Genomic DNA, 25,448 nt, shown 5'->3' with positions numbered 1-25,448 from the left:
TGTCACTTCTGAATGCCAAATAAGAAAAATTTGCAAGTGTGTTACTATCTACTATGTAACGTGGTAGACAATCCTTAGAAAGGTATGGGAACACAGATGATTGTACATAGTTTAAGCACAGAATTTTAATAATAAAATTTTGGAAAAGATCCTCTGAAAGTGATAAAATTGTATTATAACCTGCACATTCAGGTTCTCCAATGGTTGAGGGACTCAAGAATGTTTGATCAGACTGCTAAACATCACCTTAGCTGCAAAGGAGGGAAGATGGAGAAGCAGACTCTGACTGTGACTCGGCATGGAACAGCGCTGAGGAAGGGAGCTTTTGCTCCCTCTGCCTGTTGTCCAGCGGGCAGACTGAAACTGGGGCCTGTCCTTGGTCATCTCTTGCCACGTACTAGACCTTCAAGAAATGCAGTGTAGTCTACATGACATCTTGCCACCGTGGCAGAGAGACATAATTGAAACCAAGTATCCAAATCCTGTGAATTTGACAAGGCCAATTAAGTGATAGTCAAACTGCCTTCCTTGATGAGTTCATAAAATTATGATTATTTAATCAGAAAAATATAATTAAAATACATTCTTTTCATCTTGTTCTTTCTTCCCATGTGTAGAAATTTTCTGCAGCACCAGGGAATACTACATTTCTATTTTATACAGAGAAAAAATGACTGCATACTGAATAACCATGGGTCATCCGTACCAAAAAAACACGGAAAAATTCTTTTATCTTCATGTATAAATAAATTGTATTTATATTGTTTCAATTTTAAACAAAATTCCAACAGTATTACTAATGGTAAACTAAAACCTTTTTCTAACCCAGAAGCAAAAGATGTGTTTGTTTTTGTGACATTAACAGTACACACCAAAGTCCACTGTCACTGATGAGTCACATTTTGCTACAGCTCACGTCCAATATTTAAAATTTTTAAAAAGCATTGTGACTATTTTTTCTAGAAAAATTCAATTATTAGTCCAGTCCACAAATATGCAACCAGTACTGACATCCTGTCTACGAATTTAATCCCACCAGCTATGAGTTAGAGTGTGATCGAATCCTGCCTGATCAAATTTCACAACAGATCACTCACCAGACTTCAGGAGTTGGAACTCTGAAATTTCACCAGACATTCCAAGAGCTGATAGCATGCTGTACACCAGTGATGCTTCTTGCTATTTTAGTTAGATGTATGCAGAAACACCCTAGACTATAATCTTCACGTAAGGCAAAGACATTAAGACAAGACCTGTTAGATCATGCAAGCTTGTTCCTTTTAGATGTTTTTCACTGTTTCCCCAAGAATATTTTAAAATACCTCAAGGCTAGAGCATTGCCTACCTCATGAGAAGACCATTCCAGAACCTTATCAACATCAACTCAAGGAATATGTTTCTCCTACTACTCAGTTTCTTGGTTTTATCTGCTGGACTCACACGAAAACACACCTTTCTCATTATCTACACACCTCAAACACTATGTGTCTGCACTATGTGTGGCCATGTACAGTAAAGCTATTTAGGAAGAACAGGTAATTGTTTTACTAGTGCTCTGCTTTGTGTTAAGTAAATAAAATAAAACTTAGTGTTTCATATACACAATAGTCCTTTCATAAAGGAACTGTGGTGTTGTGTAACTTCTTCGCATTATTTCATCAGAAACAACAGGAAACACATTAACAATGAAATGCTGTGACATGAAATCCCATTTTAATTTCCCATTTGAATGCTATAGTAAACATAGATGGTAAAATGTGTATTTGACTGACATAACTCTATAGTGTTTTTAAGATGTACTACAGGCTTTCTCACTGATAACACGATTTGGAATACCAGCTGCACAGTAACATCAATGCACACACAAATGAAAACCTGCGTCACTATTAGATTCACAATTCCTGCCCATTCCTGGCCACCAATAACACTCTGCAGTTTCAACAGAGCCAGGTGAAATGGTATTTAATATCCTGCTGGCATTAAATATGGTATTCTGATAACAGAAGCATCAATAAAAACAAGTACGCACTGTCAAGCACTACTTTACTTTTTTTGGAAAGCATAAACACAACCACATTTAGGGAGTCACACTTTGAGGTAAGACAGTTTTGCATCTGAAGCAACAGTATTGCAATACCTGTGCTCTGCCCCCCGAAAAACAAAACGCAGCTTCAAGGGCATGTGCATGCACGAGCACGTGTGCGCAAACTACACTGTATACGGTAAATAAATAAAACTGACAAGCAACTCAGCAGAAAAGGCTATGACATAGTCTGACAATGCAAACATACGAGCTTTCCTGAAGGTATTTTAATAAGAAACAATCCCCCAAACGACCTTAATTTTAGTTAAACTACAACTGTAACTCCTCAGGACTTACCAGAAACAGAACAGCAATATGCTGTGTTAAGCAACAAAACTTTAATCATTCTATCTAAGATTTCAGAAAAGGGAAATCCAGTGAAAAGAGAACTTAGAAACTTTCAATACATTATAAAGCATGAAGCTCAAGGGAGAAAAGTAAAGCAGCAAGATTTGATATGATTTCTCCCTGAAACAGGGGAAGAGGAACATTAATTTAGTGTGAGCTAAATTCCAGAGTAGGAATCCTTCCAAAGGGTTACATAGATGTTAGAAGGGTGGAAAAATGACACCCATTTTTCTTAATTTAAGAATACTGATGTAGATGAACAAAATGTTCTACAGAGGTTCATGCCAGGTAGAACATACCGACTCTAGTCTAGGATACAGTTTTGAAAACCTCTAGAGAAGCTGAAACATGCTCCAAAAGTTTCATTTTTACTCAAATTCCAAACAGAACCTTAAACTGCTAACCTCAACTAAACACTGCAAAGTTTGCCTACTGATCTCATGTTCTGAACACCACATCAGTTTGCATTTAGTATGAATAGTTTTACACCAAAATAAGTACTTTTGCCAAAGAATTCTATCTAATGGGACATACCAAAGGGGGCCATCGCTGAACCTGAGGATTAGATCTGGGAAATACAAAATTCTTTTTCTATTATGCATTAACAGCTGGCTTTTGCAAGTGAATAATCAGGTTACTTTAATTTTTAATTCAGTTCTGGAACATTACAAAAAAGTCATCCTGCTTCTTACATCCAGGGACTCAGAGTTTCCCAAGTGTACAGTTTTAGTCTTAAATAGTAAGTATGGGACTAGGTTATTGCACAAAAAATTTCAGAGAACTTTTTGTGAGAGAAATGCTGTGAGAACTCAGCACTCCTACCAAAAATACAAGTGTATAGAAGAAATTACTTTAGAGATATTCTGTATTCAGTCCAGCTTTTTGCTCTCCTTGATTGTGAAATGAAAACTTATTTAAGCTTCTTTCAACACTCACGCTAGTCCATGAAAAAAAAAAAAAAAAAATAAAAAATTACTGCCCTCTCCCCTGCCCCACTTGACCAAACTTTACCAAATGAGGCATCTAACCAAACTGGTACAACCCCCTCTTGCACCTCTCAAGGCAAAGAGTTACGTGGACTGTCTTGGCCAGCAGAGAATGAAACAAACCCTAAAGACAATCTGTCTTCACAATACAGAATTAATGCAGTCACAAGAATAAAGCAGGGAAACTGAAAATCTCTATGGCTCATTAGTTCTTTCTCCAAATTAGTTATATACTTAATTAATATAGTGGCAGCAACAGATGTCAAACAACTCATGATTCTGCTACTCAAGGACTCAAAAGAGAGGCAACAGAAAAAGATGAACTTGTAATTAAAGATGACAGAAAGTTTATTTGCTGGTATTGAAAAATCTAATGTCTCACCACACTAGTTTATGTAAGAGAATAAAATACTCCTGTTTTGGGGTATTATGTATGGCTCTATAATAAATCTAATTCAAATAAAACTTTTTCACAGTTCAAATGACTAGAAGAGAGAAAACCTACAACTTTATTCTTTATATATGTAGTAAAATACTGGCTTAAATAGGATTTCAAGAAACTTGGTAATCATAAGACTGTCAAAATTGCTCTCATCCTCAGCAGATTTCTGTGTTCTATGGCAAAGTTTTCCATTTTTTATTCTAAAAATGTCATAATAGATTATATTTCTAGTTTGAAGCAATCAGAAATTGTTCAATTAGAAGGCATAGTTTAAATTAAAAAGCACTGATTGATTTCTCAGCTTATTGTGGAAACCTTTTCAGCTAAAATGGGAATTTCTTTCTGTTTCGTTTATGGCTACTCATAAATGCCTTATACACTGTCTGAAGGACAGAAAGTTATATTTTTCTTTCACATGTCATTTCTATCACGTTATTAATGTCTAGCTAGACTGTAAGAGTAACTACTATTTTGCAGTATCATGACATACCAATTACAAATAATTAAATATTTCCCAAACTGGGTTGCATAACGAAATTCGTATTAAACAAAGATTATTTAATTGCAACCAAATCCATGTTCTGAACTTACCATGCCCCCAGATATGTACATCTTATGAAGCAGCACTTGAGCTAACCAGACCTAATGAAAATGCTGCTGTATTGGGACAGTGAAATAACTACAGCTATACTACAAAGGTTCTGCTTTTGAAATAACTGCTTGCAGAATTTCCACTATTTACGTTTTCATATTTCTATGATATTGCATTTTATCACTATCAAACACTATGCAAAAAAAGACAAGGAAAAAACCAACACAAGAAACTGGAAAAAAAAATAATCTACGGTTAAAACAAGCCATTCACAATATTCTCCAAAGTTAACAGCTACACACACTGAAAACCTAACATGTACTTTTTGGCCAATGCTTAACATGCCAAATTAAACAAAAACTGTGCTCCAATAAATAGTTTTTACACAATAACATCAGAAATTACTCTTTTCAATTATTTTAGTGACTAGCTATAAATCAGTGATAATTCTCCAACCCATCACATAAACCTGCATTTAGTTCTGGGTAAATTTATCATAATCATCATCATCGAACATCAGTAAGTATAATTTTGGAGTAAAGCCTATAATAGGTTATTAAAGGACTTCCACTGACATCAATCAATTTTATGATGAACTTCCTACCCACCATCTATCTCCTGTCAACACTTTCTTCATTTTAACAACGTAAGTAATGTAAAATAATACAAAATAGGAGTGGTTTTCAATAAAAACTTACCCTATAAAAAGCAGTCGTCAGGGGTAGCAACGCTGCAGCAATGCTATATTCTTCTGAAGACGAACAATCCTTCAAGAAAAACATATGAATAAAATAAGCAAAACCATTTTCAATGTTATGCAATATAATTTCATTTCTGCCTTATGAAGTCCCTCTGATGTCCTTCCTATATTAATGTGACTTTTAATCACTTGCTATCATTTAAGAATAACATATATTTATGTGTGTGCATGTGTGTACATATAGGTGTTTTCTCTTGATTTCTATAGGTACGTATTGCTATGGTTCTTCCCATTTAAGGAATGTATTAGCAGCTTTCTCACTCCCATGTCTGAAATATAATTTCACCAACATAGTTTACATATAAAAAGGAAAGTAATCACCATTTAGGAAATAAAAAGGTAGCTTGCTTCTATTTGGGTCAACAGAAATCTGACTAAAATGGAAGTGATGTGATGACCAAAGAATGTGTTTTCAAAATGTTTTCATAATGAAATTGACATAGATTTCATATAAAATAGTCACCTTCACAGCCTCTACAAAAGTTTGGCACAGGTTAACTTTAAAAGAAGATGAAAACCCATTCTCTTCACAGACTTAGAATGCCTCATTCAAAAGTCAAGCATGTCTTTCATGTCTCTCTAGGCTGAAAAGGGTATGCCAAAGTAAATCAACTAGTAATTACACTGATAAAAATAGCAATTTTATTCCAGAAGTCTTTTAAAAGAAACCAGAATTGGAATGTAACTTAATGTTTAAAAAACAAACTACTTGGATTTTTAAGACTTTTTTTTAAAAACATAGAACAAAAAATAACAGTAAAAAAGTTTTTTGTTTTTAAGTGACTAGATTATTTTTCATTAGCTCTTTTTGCCAACACTGAAGAACACAATAACACACACAGTCTTACTAGACAAATGTATCACCATTGTGTCCCTGGATGATGAATGGCAAAAAAAATAAATCCATTTGAACAATTAATTTCAATATTTTGAACATTCATTCTTATAATGAGCACCCTCCAATTCAAACCATACTCCTGTTAACTGTCTACAACATCTGACCAAATTCCAAAATTGAAATCTCAAGTGTTCCTCTGCCAGACTTCTCATTGATGCCTTCATCTCGTATCAGAATTCTCTAAAACACAGCAGCTAGCAAAAACTTGGCACCAGTCAGCTGTGATAGCAGAAGGATAATATCTACATTGCAGGAGCAATCATATTAATGATCATTAGGATGTTATCTGTGTATTCATCTCACTCTTCTTTCATAAATGTCTGCTGAGTGATTATGGACTGCAGGTTTAAAACAATAGACCAAAAAATTAATCAGAAGACTATTTTGCTTCTCATTACTTTAAAAGACCATTTTCATCCTTCATGATTTTCCAGTAACAAATACTTCACCTTGTATTACTTTAACCTAAACAGAATACCAAATGTCCATACACAGTTAAATAGAATAGCATTTACAAAACTACTTACATATGTATTCTGAAAAGGTGTACAAGTTCATAGATGTGAAGCTTTATTTCTGCTCAGTTACTGAAGGTTTTAACGTGCTTAACTGCATGAATGCATGTATACTAACTGCACATGGAAAACAAAAGGGGTGCAAGTGCTCACACTTCGTAACACATTCCAATCTGGCAGAGGAAAACGGTAAGAAAAGCGGACACTTGAGAAACTCGATGTATGTTTTAATGATGCCTTTCAGTATTGCGACACGTATATAAACCCCCAAATCAGTTAGTAAGATGTCAGAACAGTAAGACTAAAGGACATAGGCTCAGCTGCTTTTCATTTTCAATTTCTGCATTATTTCCTACTGTTATCCATATCCTTAACGCCCATTCAGAATTTAGAAGGTATCTGCAGTTTGATATAAATATACAATAAATATTGTTAGTATTTTTTCACTTAATCAGAAAACTTCCAATTTAAAATAAGACTTTACAACCTTTAGGAATGCTCAACAGTTTTCAAAGAAATACGTATCTTATTTCTGTACGTGCCTATTTATAACCAGGTATAAAATGATCCATCCTCATTGTTTCACATTATCTACTTAATCCCTCAGCTCAAATTATTTGTAAGAGCTTTGGCTTTTACCCAAAACATACATTAAAATATCTTTACAAAAACTGAGCAATGTATCTTCACTTAGAGAGCACTCAATATTCCAAGAGCTAACATATGTCTCAAAGATATATATCATCACCACATAAACAACACAGTAGATTATTTTTCCATTCCTTCTTGCAAGTATGAAATTCTCCACATATTCTATGTCAGCAGTACCCCCCGGACTTGTAGTATGGAAGTATTATCTGTATCTATTTTTTTCTCCTCCAGCACATGACAAGAAATATAAAATGACCTCAGTTAGGAATACATTACAATACAGTGAAATTAATTAAGTCTTTATCTGCTTTGAAGTTGCAAGACAGAATGCCGTAGTTAACAGGTATGTTGCACTGAAATCCTACCTTCTCAAAGCACTGGAAATGTCATATATGTATTGTATGCAATTGATCTAGACTCCTGAAACAAAGCAACCCAGCTGCCTTATATTTAATAATGTCTTTACCAATCGTGAAAAATATGTCTTACTATTGCCACAGAAGTAGACAAACCAAATATCATAAAATAATTAAAGCTGTTCCCCCTAATTTGCACAAAATTAAGTGAAACACATCTGAGGGACAAAAAGTATTCTCAGCAAATTAGTTTCCTAAAAACAATGCCTTTTAACAGTGAATTGTGGACTTCCACCATGCTATGTGCAAAGTACTGCTTTGAATCCATGCCTAAGGGAGTGAAGACCTGGCACACTGTTCTGGCCATACTGATCATATATTCAGATAGTTGCTGATCTCTGTAGCAGATTGGAAGCGTTACAGGAATTCATGTACATTTAAAATAGTTTTGCTATACTGAACTGACAGGTGAATAATGAAATGAGAATGTTTTTCCTGACATTACTTACTTTGTTAACACACATGTGATTTACTTATATGTTCCACTCAGTTTAAATATGCAGCAAAACTTTGGCAGTTAGATCTCATCATTGCATTGCCGAACTGACATCTAGGTAGTTACAGATTTCGGCCACTTGGATGGACACGTGGGACTTCTAGTATCTGGTGAGGCACTGACGGCTTTTGGAATCTGGTAGGTGGCTTAGGCTGCTGGTACTGGAGCGGAAAAGCAATTCTCTTCCTCACCCTTGGCTTCAGAACAAGTACTGACCCAAACTTGTGTTTGGAAGACATGGTACTGTAGGTCATCATTAAGTTGAGATGGCCTCCACAATTTAAGCACTAGCAATACCACTTAGCAATGAACAGCCAGCCCAGGGAAAGGTTCCTCCTTGATCTGCTACTGAAGGTGCAGGCCCACATTCAAAGCCCCTCAGCGCCCTGCGATGTCTCGCTGACAAGAGCAAGGCAAAGTCAGCGACAGTTAAGCTCAAGCTTACACACCTTCCTGAACAGGCTGCAGTACCTAACAACTGATGCTTTGGGTTTTATGTCTTCTCTTAGTCACATGATAAAAGTCTAGGAGAGCTATGTTAAATACCTGATAACACTTGGAGTGCAATTTTCTCTTTAAATCCATCTTGATAGCCTCTCATTAACTACTAGCTGATACAGTACGTTTCCTGTGTTTAACCACATTCTGCTTTGGGCATCAAGCTTTTCAAACAGACACATTTCTAATAATCTACAGGAATCCAAGTATGCTGAAAACTGGGGACCCAATTTTGCTTTACATTCAGCAGCACTATAAATGCATAGAATTACCCACAGGCCTGACTATTGCATGAAATGAACGTAGCATGCAGTAAAGGCATTCAAACTAGAAAGCTAAACACAGCAGCTCTAATTGCGTACTTTTTTGGCAGTACAGTATGATGCATGTATGCTCTATTCAAAATACTGCTAACGTGACCTTCAATGCCTCATTGTCCCTCTTGAGAAGTATTGAATGCTGTCAATTTTCCTGAAGACCGAGAGCATTCATCACTATGTAAGACTAAGCTTATAACGAACCAAGAAAAAAATGCCAGAAACTTCAGTCTCATATGTGTTTTTAAAGCACTAAGACAAGAATTGTTAAGTCAGCATGTGTAAGGTAACCATAAACCGTGCGCTGTATGTTGGGGCTACAAATTACAGGTAAAATGCTGGTTCTAAATTCAGCAGATTATTGTAGTGGTGCCAGGATTTAATCCTTATTGTTACAGATATATGTGGGCAGAGTTTTACTGCATCATGAAATTTTTATGGTTCATGCAGTTTGTATTTTGGAAATATAAACTGTCAAACTTAAAGCACAAGACTATTCTTTTTGTCTAAAGTAGTAAGAAAATTCAGCAGCGCAGTTTAGAAAAAGTGCTTTGTTTGTTAAAAGGAATAGGGATTTACCGTGTAGAACTGCAATGTAGTTCAAAACTAGAATTGGATTTTAATGAGTTGATTTTAGAAAAATCATTCATTTTCACTAGATAAGCTAAATAAAGTTTACATATCCATATGTAAATACAGTATTAATGCAGTTGAACTATTAAAAATGGTAATTTTTATCAAAGAAAACCTATTCCATGTTAATCAATGTCAAGATCAATGTCCTTTATATTCAACCTCAGCAGAGTTAAAAATCCAAGTAAATAAATCAACAGTTTCACAATGTACACTGATTATCTCCAGTATAATTATATGCTGCCTTGGAAGGTGAAAAAAACACAGTTATATTTGGAATTTCCAGTGTAACTTTTAAAAGTACTTAGACTACAAGTTTTAAATCCACAGATAAAGCCATGATCTGGAGCAGTAGTCAAAATGACATATTTTGCTGGAATAAATGCAGATAGGACACAAATAACTTACGTTACTTAGTACTAACAGCATATAATAAAATCCAAAGGAAAATGAGGAATCTTCTTATTGGAATCATAAGCACAGTTGTTTCTTCAGTGAAAATGAATGTACATTTACTTTCTTTCTAACATCCCTATACAGTTTTTGCTAGTGAAGTTAACATAACTGTTCACCACTGCTCTGTTTTTTAAGGGGAGCAAAGTTGGGGGTTTTTTGTGACCAAAGGTGAAATCGAACCTTGTTGAAACAGCTACAGTTTTGTTAAATGCAACTTTTCTGGGACTTGAGAAATGGGATGGAAGACAGACATACCTAGGAGGCCTGTAGAGCTGACTACCTGCGAACTTATCCGTCAGCAGAACCGTAGGAGCACACTCGAAACCTGGAAGATACTGCCTTATGTAATTCTCATTACTTTTACAACTTCTCATTTTGGTAAGATATATACAGCCTTTCAAAATCATTAACTCACAAAACCACCTCTTCATAAATGACCCTAGCACATTTTACAGGTTGCTCATTAACACAAGCTTTTAATTTAACTTTTGTTCTACTTAAACACTGTTGTGGTGATTCTCAGTTAATAAAACCAAAAACGTACACTCTTATTGTCTATTGTTTCCAGGTTTAACACTGACCAGAATCACACTTTGGCCTTTTGAGGAGCAAGTTCTCCAGTTGCTACCTGGTTAACTATCCGACAGCAGTAACTCAACAAAGTCCACATTAGACTTCACCTGTGCTCTGAATTATGCCAGATATAATACTTTCTTCATCCTCTATGGCCATTACATTCAGAAGTGCCAACGCAGAAGCCAAAGGAACTTCATCCAACCCAGAAAAATCCTCACCAATTTGTTTTGACTCTATGGTCTTTCTGCCTGACTAGAAGCTTTCATAGTGATTATTTCATCAAGGAACCTATCATTGTGAGCAATAGGATGCAAGATGTTGTAGGCCTGCCATTCCAGGTACCAGAAGATCCAATTCCATTTTAGAAGGATTTCACATCCTGATAAGCTTAATATTTAGGGTCTTTACCTGGCCCTGAATTCTCATAGGTTTGTCCCTCCTTGAAACATAGTGCTATAAGGGACAGAATTCAACTGCTGTGTTTTAGAAGGAATTACACAAGCACATAACGTTCATCGATTTTTAAGTTTCCTTTTGCTGTACTCCCCACGTTCACCAGTTAACAAATGCAGCACAGTTTCTCTATGCAGCCCCTCTGTACTACAGATCTCACAGCAAGCCAAAACAAGAAACAACATTTTACTCAACGGGCTGTCGAGTCCCCCATCCCACCCCCATCTTTCTCAATAAATACATTTCCGTCTAGGGTTGAGATTAGTCATTTCCTCTTTCCCGTAACAAATTATGTTTAGGAAATCAGGAACCTCAATTTTTATGTGCATAAATTACACATTCTTCACCATATTTTTACTGTACCCCAAAAGTGTAAAAACATGTTACTTTTTATTTTGCAAGATACTGATAAACACAAGAATGCCATCCCTTGTGTCTAAGCACATCTGAGTTTCTTTAACAGAAATGCCATGCATGTTTCTGAATACTGTCATGAGGCCCATGGCAATAAAGTTCAACATACTCAGGCTGTAATCTTCTCCCAAGGAAATGGTTGGGATGCCAAGATGCCTTTTGACTTTTATTTCACAGCAGGGCTTCATTCACAGTGAATCTGTCCAAACCTTAAACTACACCAGCTGTGATACAAGGTCCTGCACAGTAATTTGTAAAAAATATTTGACAAACAACATTCAAATGATAGAATACTTTGTAATTCATGACAGAACAGTGATCAATATCCATTAACTACTCAGCTGGAAAAGGGCAATTAATTCATAATACATCTACAAACTCCAGCGTACTCCTAAAGCCCTTGTAGAGCAAAGTACTTACACAGTGACTGCAAAACATAAATACAGGATACTCCATAAACAGCTTTACAGACAGCCTGGTTAATTGAGTTAAGGAACAACAGAAAAGTGCTTAAAACATTAGAAGAACTGTTAAAATAGATGCAATATTCCAGTATAGCCCACTTATCTATTAGTGAATCATTTCACAAGAACACAGCACACTTAGGCATTCTAGCATTCATTCTGTGTGCAGCAGCGCGTCTTCTCCTAGATTATAAACTGTCACAAACTTTCAAACGTAAAAATGCATTCATCTTGCTTGATTTAATTTTACTGTTCTTCTCTAATTTCCATGAGATCTTCTAATTTCATATACTTTTAATAAAAATCTATCACATCAGCGTGCACATTCTATACCATTTTTACAACTTAGCAGGAATTAACACCTTTTTTTTAAAAAAAATCACATTTCTATGAGTAAAGTGATTCACTGAAAAATCTGTTTGTCGCTTTAGAAAAATATTGTTTGGATAGAAGTGGAATTTCATATCTATCCTGTGAAATGCAAAAAGATACGATGCTCAGTTCAAATCAATTACCAAAGATCCTGGGTCTAGTTCACTAAGGAGAAGCTGAACAAACAATGGCTGATGAAATGTGACTTGGAAGTAGGGCTCACTGAAAATTTTCCACTGAATAGGAGGTGATAGCACAATGAATCTTTATTTAAGCTAAACCCCTCACTGACATCGTCTTAGAAAAGAGAACTTCTAAACCCTAAAGTTTTCCCCTTGGGAAACTTCATCTCTTTCATAGATACCTTGTCAATTATAACTGATTTTCTGGGGAAACAGAAATAACCCCCTGGGAAACACCTCAAAGAGGGAAAGGAACAGGTTCAGGGGATCTACAGGGCACACTGTAGGGAACAAGTCCTCACAGATGTCATTTCCAGACAGATGAAGAACAAGAAAGTGACTGCTGAAGAACAGAAAGCACAGGCTGACCAAGGGAAAACAGATCAACCTCTATGGTAACAAGCTCTGTAGCTGAGGAAAGAACAGCACATCTCATTTACCTGGGCTTTAAGAGGGCTCTCGACACCGGCTCCTTTGGTGTTTCTGTAGGCAAGCTGGGTAGATACAGCCTAGCTGAAAGAGTGGAAACTGACTGCACAGTCCGATCCAAAAGAGAGTGCTCAGAGGTTCCACGTTTAACAGGCAGGTGGCTACAAGTCATGTTTTCTGGGGTTGAGGTTGACTGTGGCAAACGCCACCCAATGTTTTCATTAACAATCTGAAAATGGCATGAAATGCACCTTCATCAAATTTCTGAATGACACCAAATTTGGGGGAGCGGTAAATACACCGTATGAGGGGCAGGACTGCTACTAACTAGCATCACAGCCCGTCAGAAATAGACTGACAAGAACCTCCTGATCTCTGCAACAAAGACAAATGCAAAGTTCTGCACAAGGGACAGGGTAACTCCATGCAAAAGCATGTCACGTATGAACAGCACCTGGAACCATGTGCTGAGTAACACATGTCAAACCAAGACCGGGCCATAAACTTCAGAAATAGGTGCAAAATCAATTACCTTGTTTTGTTGCTGTTTGCAGGTATCAGCAAAGTCTGTACAGTACAGACTGCTCCAAGGAAGCAGTGGAATAGGTAATACTGCAGCTGAATCGAACAGGCACTCAATGTGAGAGGAAATGGAAATATTATGAAGTATCTTGATGACAGAAAAAAAGCATTATAAGAATAGCAACAGGCAGAAGTGGTGAACAGATTTACAACAGCGATATTAAATTTCTCAAAGAAATATGTGAGATAAAGAGTAAATAATTGGAAACAATGCACAAGACTGATAGGAGATAGGAAAAAGAATATCTTGTACCAAAACAAAAAAGTTAAAAACATTAGTCTCACCAGAGATATACTCATAGCAGGGGCAAAAGAACAAAACAATTATAGAGAGATTAAGGATCACATCCAAGAGACAAACTGTCAGGAGAGTGCAAAACTGAAAGGAGCCCAGAACTAAATAAGTACATAAAGGGAAAACAGTGTGCTCAACCAGCACAGACAAAAATTATGGGAGAGAAGGCAGATGCCAATTTTTAAAAAATATATACATGCATCTGCAGGGTTCTGGCAGGTGCCCCTGGGAACCGAAGTACATGCTCATGGGGATGTAACACTGCCTTCCGGGAGATAGATGCATTCTTCACAAACTGCCAAAAGCGGAGTCTCTTTTCGATACATATTTGACAACTTGTTGCCAGACAGCTTCAGCTTTTCTACACCAACCTTGATAGTACTGAAAAGCTTTGCTACAGTTCTGGCAGACGCACTGGTTAAGTCTGTGTACAGCTGCACCAAAGGACAACAGGGATGACAATGACCAGCTGCTTCTGGAACAAGTTTTCCTGGATCAGCTTTGTTGGTGCAGCTCCATTTCTGGATTCATGAAACAAGTGTCAGCTGCTAGAAGAGAGTATTTCTGGGATGACCTGCAATGGCTGCAGAATTTCAAGGATGACAAAGGGGCGTTTTGTGGTTTTGTTGAGGTAATTCTGCTTATTATAAGGTTGTGAATCTTGAATTCAGCCAGCAAGGGCTTTTCTGTGCTTAGGCAAAAATGATGCATTGTATCAGTTGCGCTGGTGAATTTGAGAGAACCTAAAATCCCTTGTTGTCAACTCTGCTGCCAGACTTCTCAGTTCCTTAATAGACTGGAATGTAAATTTTCTCTTATGTTTCGAAGAGTAGCTGCAGTTATAACAACTTTAATACAAACTTTTGTCCAAGTTGCTTAATCCAAAAATCAACCTTGTAACATCAGAATAGGTCCATACCACATCATGAAAAAATTATGCTACGCAAGCCATTATCAGAAATACCCCATTTTTCTGGAGAAAAAACTCCCAGTAAGTTTGAGGCTTTATAATCCTGGCTGATAAAGTCTTTTAAAAGATAAATGGTTCATAGAAAATAATACCTTAATAAGATTCAGGAAACTGAAGAACATATGTTGTGTGTGATACAGTAGCACGTTGTAGAGCAGTGTCTACCTTGATTAACACATCAAATCAGTGTGATCAAGGAAGAATGTTGTTGCAAAGCCTGGAAAGCCCAAGAGATTCAGAGATTTCAAGACCTGCTTGATTTAGTGAACTGCTCTCTCCAAGATAACATTTATCAATGAAATACATACATTCTAATACAAATATTTAAACTATGGATAAAGAAAAACAGAAAAATACAGTATTTTCATTGAAAGTGAAGTATTTTAAGTGTTCAGATGTTACTTTCCAGTGCATGCACAGCAGCTTCTTTCATAGAGATACAGATTTTATTTGAAATCTTACACTTTTTTGTGGTTCAAGAATACAAGCACAGTAAATGCATGCGAGAAGTGGGAATTGTTTCTTATGAAACTTTTATTAAAAATTCATTCCATTAATGTTAATAAAGTGTTCGTTTTTCTAAGAACACAGTGAAAACAAGTGTGAAGCCTTTTTTGTGAAAGACAAATAAAGGCAATGGAAAAAACAGTAAACCAATTTGAACTGGCAATTGTAAAACCACCCTCTGAATCTTTCAGTCTTGAAACTGGTTGAACTGATCCTTTTCTCTGGGATTTTCAAATGGCTTCAGGAAATATGAAGGTTAGAATTCCATGAAGTAACTCCTCTGACTTTGGTTTGCAAAAATGAAAAAGTAAGTTCCCAAAACATACTGGTTTGTCATATAGTTGACAAGGCACATTTGGATGTCCTTGAAACAAATTCCTGTTCTCTGTAAAAACAATTCTGCAAGACAAAGACTACTAGAGGAAAGAAAAAATCCTTGAGCTTGCTGCGTGGACCAAAACAGCAGAAATGTAGTAGAGAACCTTGCCGTAGCACTGCCTTCCAGCATAACTGTTTCTTTGATACAACCTGTAAGAAATCTTGGTATGACCCTTTCCTGTTCCATAGCCTTCTAAATCATTGCTGGCAACATCCAGCTAACTAGCCACAGAGAACAGCTGCCTTTGCCAGCTTTTGGGTTGCCAGTTAATCTATTTTAAAAGCCTGACAGATCTTCTCCTAGGCTATCTGATCTTCCTTCCTGAGGGTTTTATTCTAAACGCCTTTCTGCTTTGTTATCTTCTTGAAATTAACAGGCAAAAATGCAGAAAGGGGAGTTCTCCTATGGAAGCACCGTAGATGGCAATGAAAAGACTCAAAAAAAGCAACTTGGGGTACAGTGAAATATTAGTGATGTATTAAGTCCCAACTACACACATGCTGTTTGAAATCCCTTCCAAAGAATTCCTATTTGGAGTTTTCAGAAGGATGAGCCAGATTGTAATGGCTGGAGGTGGGGGGCAGAAAGAGTGGGTAATGAAAATAAAAAGTGAGAAGTTTAAGCATTAGCAATGGCTTTGTCATCCTAAAAACATCAAGACTCCAATTCCAGAGAATGCAAGAGCAAATTACCAAACAAGCGCAGGACAGCATTCAGAAGATCAACATCTGATTTCTGGACAGTGTGGCATTATTTAGTGCGTATCCTGAATGAAACACACTGCATCAGCATGAACTGTCAGCCATGTATAACAAGCATAAATGTGATGACTCAAAAGATAAATATTTTAAATCTGTCTCTACTTCTAACAAGAAATATGAGCAGATATCCTGAACATGTTTCACCATCTTCTCAGTCCTTTTATCTCACCTGCAGTTCTAAGTAGCAAATAAATCCTTAGGCTTTGAGGAAGACCTTTGCTATCAGAGTGTCATGAACCCACAGTCCCCGCTGCCTTCTCTTTCATTACCAAGCTAGTGTCCCATGGCCACATTTTGTCCAGGTTCCTTATGCTGCTGAAATTTTGGATCTTGACCTTTGCTGTTTTATAAGGAGATTTAAGAGTGTAGCTGTTGAGTCAGTACCGAGACATCCCGCTAGGTCATCTCAGTTAACAATGCAATAAAAATTTCCAATACGCTTATTTGCCATCCTTCTCCTTAATTGAACCTTCTCCTCTCCACAGAAAACAAAATCATAGATAATAAAGATCTGGGCTTTCTATATTAATACACAGCGAGAGAGGTGGATGCAGAAGCACAGTCCAGTGCTACTGTGTAGTACGCTGATGCCCATTTGTGGAGCAAGATACACGAATGCAATGATGCCACGGCGTGTAGGAAGGTTGTGACATGCAGTCCAAGATACTCCTTAGAACACAGTATGTAAATGGGGATTAAGTCAGCCTGGAAGTATGCCAACCACAAGGCATGACACTTGCAGCAGTACCACTGGATCCACCTGAATGAAGACACATGAACTGAACGGCAAACTTGCTGCATTTTCAGTGAGGTGCAGAAAATAAGGTATCTTGCCAGGTAACACACTCCAAGGATTTGATTGTGTGAATGGAAATCATTTCAATGCACCACAGCTGAATAGAGGACTAATAGCCTCCTGCCTCTGCAGACACAAAGCTCAGCTGTCATTATAGACAAACACTACACACATTATATGTTGTCAAAAAATTGGCTCACCATTTTGCATTCACAGTTCAATTTGAAATTGATCTTATCTGATATATTTTGTTTGCACTAATTAATATGTGAAATTCATAAATACTTACATTAGCCTGACTCTTCTCCAAAACAACCTCTCTTCCTCTCCCTGCCCCTGAAGCTATCACTGAAGTTTAGACTGATTATAGTATTTTTCATTTAACTCTATTGCTGGGAATAATTGCAATGTAGTAATCTGCTAATATCATAATTTTGTAACAATAAAGGGAAAATCACAATAGCTTATTCTAAACATTTATGCTCATTTTTTAAATAAAAGCTGACTAATGAGCACCAGAATTTTATAAGATAAAATGTCTTGCAAGATTTACTGCATTAAATGAAAGTAATATATCCAATAGTTAGATACAGTTGCTGTCTCAAGAAATATGACAAAACTTTAAAAAGTGTTACTTTTTTGTAATACTTTACCAAGTATCTGGTATGCAACTACAAAAAATATTTTACAAGTGTTCAAAAGAATTTACCATTGCCTTCAAAGTATGATTTTTTTTTTCTGACCTTAAATACAACAGTTAAGTGTCAGCCAAAATTCACCACTGCTGTAACAATAACAAGGAGATACTGCACATCTGATTTAGCTGAAAATTTCTAGAAAAAACCCTATCATTAAATGTTGGAACCAAATCCTTTATCTTCATCCTGAATGAGTTAAGTGCAGAAATATACTGTAAGTTGCACTTTTGTTAGTTTTTAATAATGGCATCAATCACAGGAGCCAGTACACAATAAAATAAGGAGTACCCTATCTCATCCCATAACAATAATGAACTTAGCAAAATCAACACACGAATGGAAGCTTTTTTTATACCTAAATAATATGATTACTTCATCTGGGCACACACGAAGTTAAAAAAAAAAATTAAAGATACAGCATTCAGAAAAGCATATTACCTGCCATCATTTACTAGCATGCCAGTAACCACACCAATGAGACGAAGGAAATCTATATAGTAACACTGTTAATCATTAGGTGATATTAGCAGAGTCTACGGTACTATGACTATTTCTGGAATACATAAAAGTCCCATAACCCAACAGTGTCTCAAATCAAGACATGAAGAAATCTTAAATTAAGGCAACACTTCTCAGCTGAATTGCAGAAAGTTTCAAAACATCAGGTTTCCAGATAAGTCTTTTAATGACATATGATTTCCTAAACATAGTCAGTTCAACTATTTTGAATAACAATTAGTCAAGTTGGTTGTCTGTCATGAGGAAAAAAAAAAGTTGGAGAAATCACTACAGTGATGAGGAAATAAATGCAAGAGATACAATACTAGCTAAAAAATGACTGCCAAAGGATGAGTACCAAACACAGTGAAAATAATACAGAAAAGAATAAAAAGGAGACCAAGAAGGCACAGATAACATGGCTCTACATGCTTCCAGGGACACCTGTTCTGAACTGCATACTGACTAGGAAAAGAATTACATGAACACTTGTTGTTAGTAATACGTATTTAAAATGCTCCTAACCACTACAGTTTTTGCATACGCTGCTAACCAAAATTCATTTTTTACTAAGTACTTCAGCTTGTATTTCTAAAAAATTCATCTATTCATACAAAATTGTGATAGAACCAAGCTTTACAGTGGTATGGTACAAGCTAAAGGTTTCTGCACTAGATATTAAAGTTCATGATCAAATGTTAGCTTTAGACTTTTCAGTAAGTTTTGGGAAGTCTTCCTTCAGGAAAAAAATTATTGGAAAATTTCAAAAGTACTTACATCATGACTTAAAATGACTTTATTGAAAATTATTTTATTCACTATTTCTTTCTTATTAGGCTGTTGCCTGAGCAGCCAAAGATGTTTCATCAGCAACCTGGAGATTACAGGCTCTACCAGAATTCCAACTTCCCCCAAGGACCTCTAAGATCAGCTTTTTTTTACTGACCAGAGAACTGAGCTATACACTTGTTCACTTTATTTTTTTAAGTAGATAATTATGTTTCAAATTTTGAAGGTTATATAGGAATAGATGCAGGAGATTTTGATTTTTTGTTAAGATGGCAAATAAGGAACACAGTCCCTTTATTAAGAGTAACAGGGAAAACATGACATTGCCTGTTACTCTCTGTCTCTCTTTGCAAGCATCTTTATTTATTTCTCTTCATGCTCCCAAGGGTGTGTACTACCAGTAACTGAAACAAAAAAAAAAAACCCCAAACTTAAACTGTCATGGAAACAATGCCCACTAAGAAAATATGTTGACTTGGGTAAATCTGTTAAACATTATTTGGTTCAAGCTGACTTGGAAAAACACATGTTTCTACCACCACCACCCCTCAACAAATCCTAATCCCCTTCTCCAAAAGCAGTATTTATGGAGTTTGATAAAACCTGAATGGACAACATGTAACCTCAAAAATGTTTATGGAATATTCAGAAAATTCCTGGCTGCAGCAACAATCTTCAACATGCTCTTATGGAAGAACGTATCTAAGAACCAGCAATTCTCTCCACAGTTTTGATTACTCCCAGGTGATCTCAGATGAGATGAATTTCAAGTAGGCTACTGAAGAAAGTGAATGTATGTATAAAAGAGATAATCAGAATGCTCATACATTTTAGCTTACCTGTTCTTTTAAGCACAGAAAGTCCCCAGATTTGAAGCCAGGAATGACCAGCACCAACAGCACTCAGAGCAGACTTCAAGTAGGATCTTTCACCTTTCTGTAAAGTCCATTTTTCATTAATAGATCATTAGTGTTTGGAATAGTTAATGACAGTCTGTTGGATTGAAGTTAATCAGTTCTGATGCCTACTGCTTTCATATGCAGGTTGTATCTTCAATTTGAAATTAGACAAGACCGATGGAATTCAAATCTTTGTTATATGGTACTTTTATACCAAATTATCCGGAAGCAACAAGCATGTGCAAAAATATGTGGCAGTCTGAATCCCTTTGTTAAAGTATAGCTGAAATATGGATAACCGAAGAAGTGAATCTCATCATATCTCCCAGCATCCTGGTTTGGATTTTCTCTGTAGTTAAGGTTTTCATGTTTTGATTCAACCAACACTGCTGGTCTACTGACTATGCATGAGCAGTTGTGAAAAGTAACTGAAAAACCCCTCGCCTACCCTCAGTTAAGTTTTCTTTACAGATGAAGTTTTACACAGTAACAAGTGCTGTGGGGGTGGAGGCCAAATGCATAAAGGATCAGGAAGATAACAGCCATCTATCATAATCAAGTCGGGATCAAAGTCTACGACTTTCCTACACATGCGATTCAGAGGCTGAGTAACAAATTGTGTTAACCTAACTGTAGTTGTGGCCTGTGGTTTTTAAACAGAACCACATATGGTTAGTATTTCAGCTATTCCCAAATGACAAAGGCAAGGCTCCAAAACAGTCAATTAAAATAAATATTTTCCTTTAAGTTGTTGTTGTTGTTTTTAATTTCACAAAAGCAATTATACCTTTTAACTTCATAAATAGGCTAAATTCCAATGAAATCAATAGTCTAGGATCTTGAATTTGGCCTGAAAACAATAAACTAAAGGCCTTTTTAGTCCACTGGCTTTGCCTGCATTAACATTTTTCCTCTTCTTATGAAGAAAAAATGTCCAAAACAACAACCCGTTTGGCCTCTGTTCCAATTAAAAAAAAAAAAAAAAAAAAAAAAGATTATTCAGTAAAGACTTGTTTGAGGGTATGAACCCCAGCTTCTGCTGGCACATAGCTAATACGCTGATCAAGAAACATACTGTAGGTAGCATCATATTTTGTGTCACCTGTGAATCTAGACTGTACTAATGCTAACGTTCATGCGCAAGTGGAAAATATCGGGGCATGCAGGATATTTACAGAAGCAAATTTTGCAAGACTTGAAAGTACAGGAAAATATATAAAATATTAGCAATATTAGCAATTACATTAAGGTATGGAAAGTGAAGAAAAAAGAAAGCATGCTGAGAATTAAACCCATCAATACTGTTGAAGGTATGCATAATACATAAGACTCAGATGCCTACGGTTCAGAGGTACACAGAATATTATAATGCAGATTAAAAGAAAAGATGAAGTGCTGCAAATCATGGAATCCTCATAATCCAAGCTGACTTTAACTGTATTATTATTACTACAGTTAGAGTAAGAGATGATCTAGTAAGATATTTCAGTCCATACACCTGGAAGGGATAGCGAGTATTATATGCCAACTGTATGCACCTTATTTAGGTATAACAAAAGATATGTATTCTCTGAAATGATGTTTCATCAATTAACATTGAAAGCAGAGGTTTTACATAGTGTTCAACTGACCAAAGGAACTAATCAAAATAAGTTGCCTTTGTCCTCAAAAATCAAATAATCTAGATACAAAATGAATTCTATTTGTGCACTCACAAATGTTGTGACATCTTTAGACTGTTAAACATGCAATTCAAAGACCAATTCTAGCTCCCAAGTGGAGTTTTGGAGTTTAGAGTTCAAGAACTGGGAGGAGAGGTGAGGAAGGGGGTTAGTGAGGGTTTTTTCACTTGTTTGATTTTTTTATCTGTAGACATTAGATGACGTTATCTTTAAGTACTTTGTTGGATCACCAGATACCAAAGTCTGCCCTCCCGCCCCCAACTGTGTACAGGGGGGAAATTACTAAAATTAATCATTACCATAGCATGCTTACATATGTGAGCATTTTCCCACACATCCTAAAAACAATTCACATTAAGTCATAAATCTGGGCTATAATATTGAAAATTAATGTCAACAGCTGCAAGAATTTTTTACAACATACGTAGATTGTCAAACATACTTCTGTGTACACCTTCATTTTCTTTTCTTATTCTGAAGTTCACGCACTTCTTGTTTATGTAACAGTAGAGGTAGGTCTATTACTGTAAAGAAATCAGTTCTTAAGTTTTTTTCCTTCAAATTAATTCTAAAATGCCACATATGTCCACTGTTTATTGTTTGTCATATTAATGCACTTGTCAAGGTTTACACAAAACATTGACAAAACCCAGAACTGGCCTGTGTTTTATGGTATGTATCTCAACATCACACTCCAATTTTTGAATACAACCTGCCAAGATTTCAATTGTTTAAGCCAAAGGTTATATAAACATTATAGTGACCACACTATCAGAAGACTTAGAATATATGTCAATGTTCTTTCCGTCTTAGAAATGACTGTATGTAAAAAATAGATAAAATATGATGATCTTATAACAACCCACTGGCATCTTTTATGCAAATCCTGCAGAACAAACATTTAATAACAGACAAATTCATACCATTCCTTATAGAAACAACAAACCAGTCTCCTATACGGCATGTTTCTTCCAGTAAGTTAAGTCCCATCAATGATCAGAGAAGCACGCACCTTGCTCGCACAGCAGAGAAGCATTTCACTTCAGCTGCTCTATACACCTTGGTTTAACCGCTATTTGAAGGGCGAAGTGCAGAGGTGGGAAGACCAGAGTAAGAATATGTTAGACAGGCAAAATCTTCCCCTTCATTTTAGCAATAAAACTCTGCACTAAAGCTAAATATACAGGTGCATATGGGTGGCCACAGAAGTACATTCACTGAATGGGTACAGTACATCAATGCTGTATAATATTTTGTTACTTACTGTATACATAAAATTACACTAAATAGAGATTAGGCACGTGTATGCATACCTAACAGTATTATACAAAAATCGATATAGAATTAAGTACCTGTACTGAAATACACATATGCACACATAACATTTAAGATTTAAAAAAATTCCATGTGTTCCATTCCTTCTATATTTTTATTATCTATAAAACTTGTAAAAAAAGAAGTCACTGATTTCATTTAACTTATTCTATTAGCAAAATGCTATTATTTCCACCATCAAAGATTATTTTTTTTTTAACTATCTTTCACAGTCCACCTCTTTCACAGGCAGGGTAGAGAGCAACTACACAGCAGTATAACATAATTCCTAATTCAGACTTGTTTTACTTACAGCAGTGAGTAGCATACAAGCACATGTCTGCTTTTCATCAAGACAACCAAAAATATTTAGAACAGTTATTTAGGAACATTTGGCAACCACAAGGCTGCAATTAACAGTAATGAACACTTAACAGCAGTAGAGCCTACCACGTCAATGCTCCAAGAAACTACATGTTCTCAATAAGATACCTATGTGTGAGCAAACACAGGCGAGCATGCCCCGAGTTAACAGTGAGCATAGAAGAATTGAACAATGGTCAACAACAGGAGGCATCCATTAAGAATAAAGACTGCTCTAGCTGACCAGTGTCCCAGAGACCCAGCCAGGATGGGTGGGTTTGTACCATTCCCGTTATCCCTGCCTGGGGGCTACTTGGTGTGACACCTTTGCTTGGTGTCTGATGCTCAAGTGCTTATGTTTGTGTCTAAAATGCCATCACATTTTTATTTAACGATCTGCAAGCCAATGACCCGACTGAAATCAAAGTAACCTAGGCACAGACCAGCTGTATGCAGTTTGGACACCACACCCCGCATTACTTTTTTTCCTAAAATGCCCACATTGCTACGTAAATGTCATGTAAAATCCGCTAAAACCTGCTAAAACTCTTCAAGATCATCACAGCTCTTAACAAACCTATTTTTGTTGCTGCTGGTTTGCTTCAAGGACCTTGACTTTGGTGGTGCAGTACCTCTGTGAGTGCATGATGGAGGCTGTGGGCAGCGGGGGGGCTGTGGGGCATGGCTGGAAACCCCACTGCCAGCCCCAAAGCTGCAGCCGGCCAGAGGAACCAGTGGCACTGCTGCTCACATGTATTACTGCTTGTTCTTGTGTTAAAAACAATACTCCACTATCATTTGACCTTTGTAATAAAATACTTAGCAGAGAACAGGAAGGAGGACACTATCACATTTTTATTCTGGCAATTTTGATCCCTTTCCATGTTAGCAGCAAGAGACGTGGGACAAATGGGGCCCTCAAGAGGTATGTTCAAGATGCACATTCAATCACACTCTGATCAGGCTGCTCTGATCATACAGGAACTTGGGGATTATTTTAACTTCTATATAACTACCGAGTTTATATTTATGTGTACATGTATTTCTCTGTGCATCACCCTTGTGCCTCATGTATGCACATGCACACGTGTATACACAGAGGGGAGGAGGAAGCATGTGAACACAACACGTTTTGGTGAGAAGCCGAGTGAGGGAGGCTGAAGGCAGATGTATATATAGACAGCACATCATGAGACTCTCATTACTGCTAATTCTTCTCTTTTTCTTCCTTTAAGGAAAGTCATCTCCCTCAAAACTTGCGGAGTAGGTAACTGTGGGCTGGTCTTCTAGCAGCAGTAATAAAGCTGAAAGGTCTGCAATGTTGAGTGACAGCAGCACACATGTACCTACTTCATGAATACATACATACATGGGCAATCCCACAAAGAAATCAACTATTTTCTGGATTTCTTAAAAAGGTGTCTGTGAATGGCTATTTCCTAGACTGTGTGGCCATCCACTGAGATGGGATGAGTGTAACAGTATGCTCCCCAGAGCAAAGAAAGGAAAAAAACCACCAGATCAGCAATACAATCTTTTACAACATATTTCCATTTTTTTCCTAGCGAAATTATGTGAGCCCCATCAGTTCAGCCATGTGCAAAGTTATTTTAGTATCTTGCAATTTCTTGGTAAAGAGACATCATCAGAAAGATTCAGAAATAGCAACTTCTTTTATTAAGTCCAGAATATTATAGATGGACCCCTAAAAAGTCAGCAGGATAGAAAAGCTGTTATTTCTACTTTTTGGGTAATAAACCATGGACCAGAGAAACTATATGATGTGTCCATTGTGACCAAAAAAAAACCAACAATCTGCAGTACAATATGGAACTAAATCTGGAAGTTTCAAGTCCAAGCCTTAAATGCTGGAATCTCCTTTCTTTCACTTAAGGAATACCACGGCTATAACTAACAGGATGAAAAAGATCAAA

General features: G+C 36.5%; 1 protein-coding gene across 5 annotated transcripts in view; it reads right to left on the bottom strand.

Annotated features, from left to right (window-relative positions):
• SBF2 (SET binding factor 2) overlaps window positions 1-25,448 on the bottom strand; it is a 255,131-nt gene that overhangs the window by 65,166 nt on the left and 164,517 nt on the right. For all 5 annotated transcript variants that reach the window (XM_056353901.1, XM_056353896.1, XM_056353899.1 and 2 more), the window contains exon 17: window positions 5,150-5,218. In XM_056353901.1, the coding sequence (XP_056209876.1) occupies window positions 5,150-5,218 (69 nt within the window). The remainder of the gene's footprint in view (window positions 1-5,149; window positions 5,219-25,448) is intronic.

This window comes from Falco biarmicus, chromosome 10 (assembly GCF_023638135.1).
Source record: "Falco biarmicus isolate bFalBia1 chromosome 10, bFalBia1.pri, whole genome shotgun sequence".
NCBI lineage: Eukaryota > Metazoa > Chordata > Aves > Falconiformes > Falconidae > Falco > Falco biarmicus.
Note: the sequence above shows the minus strand (reverse complement) of the source record. Positions and strands in the feature narration are given on the sequence as shown.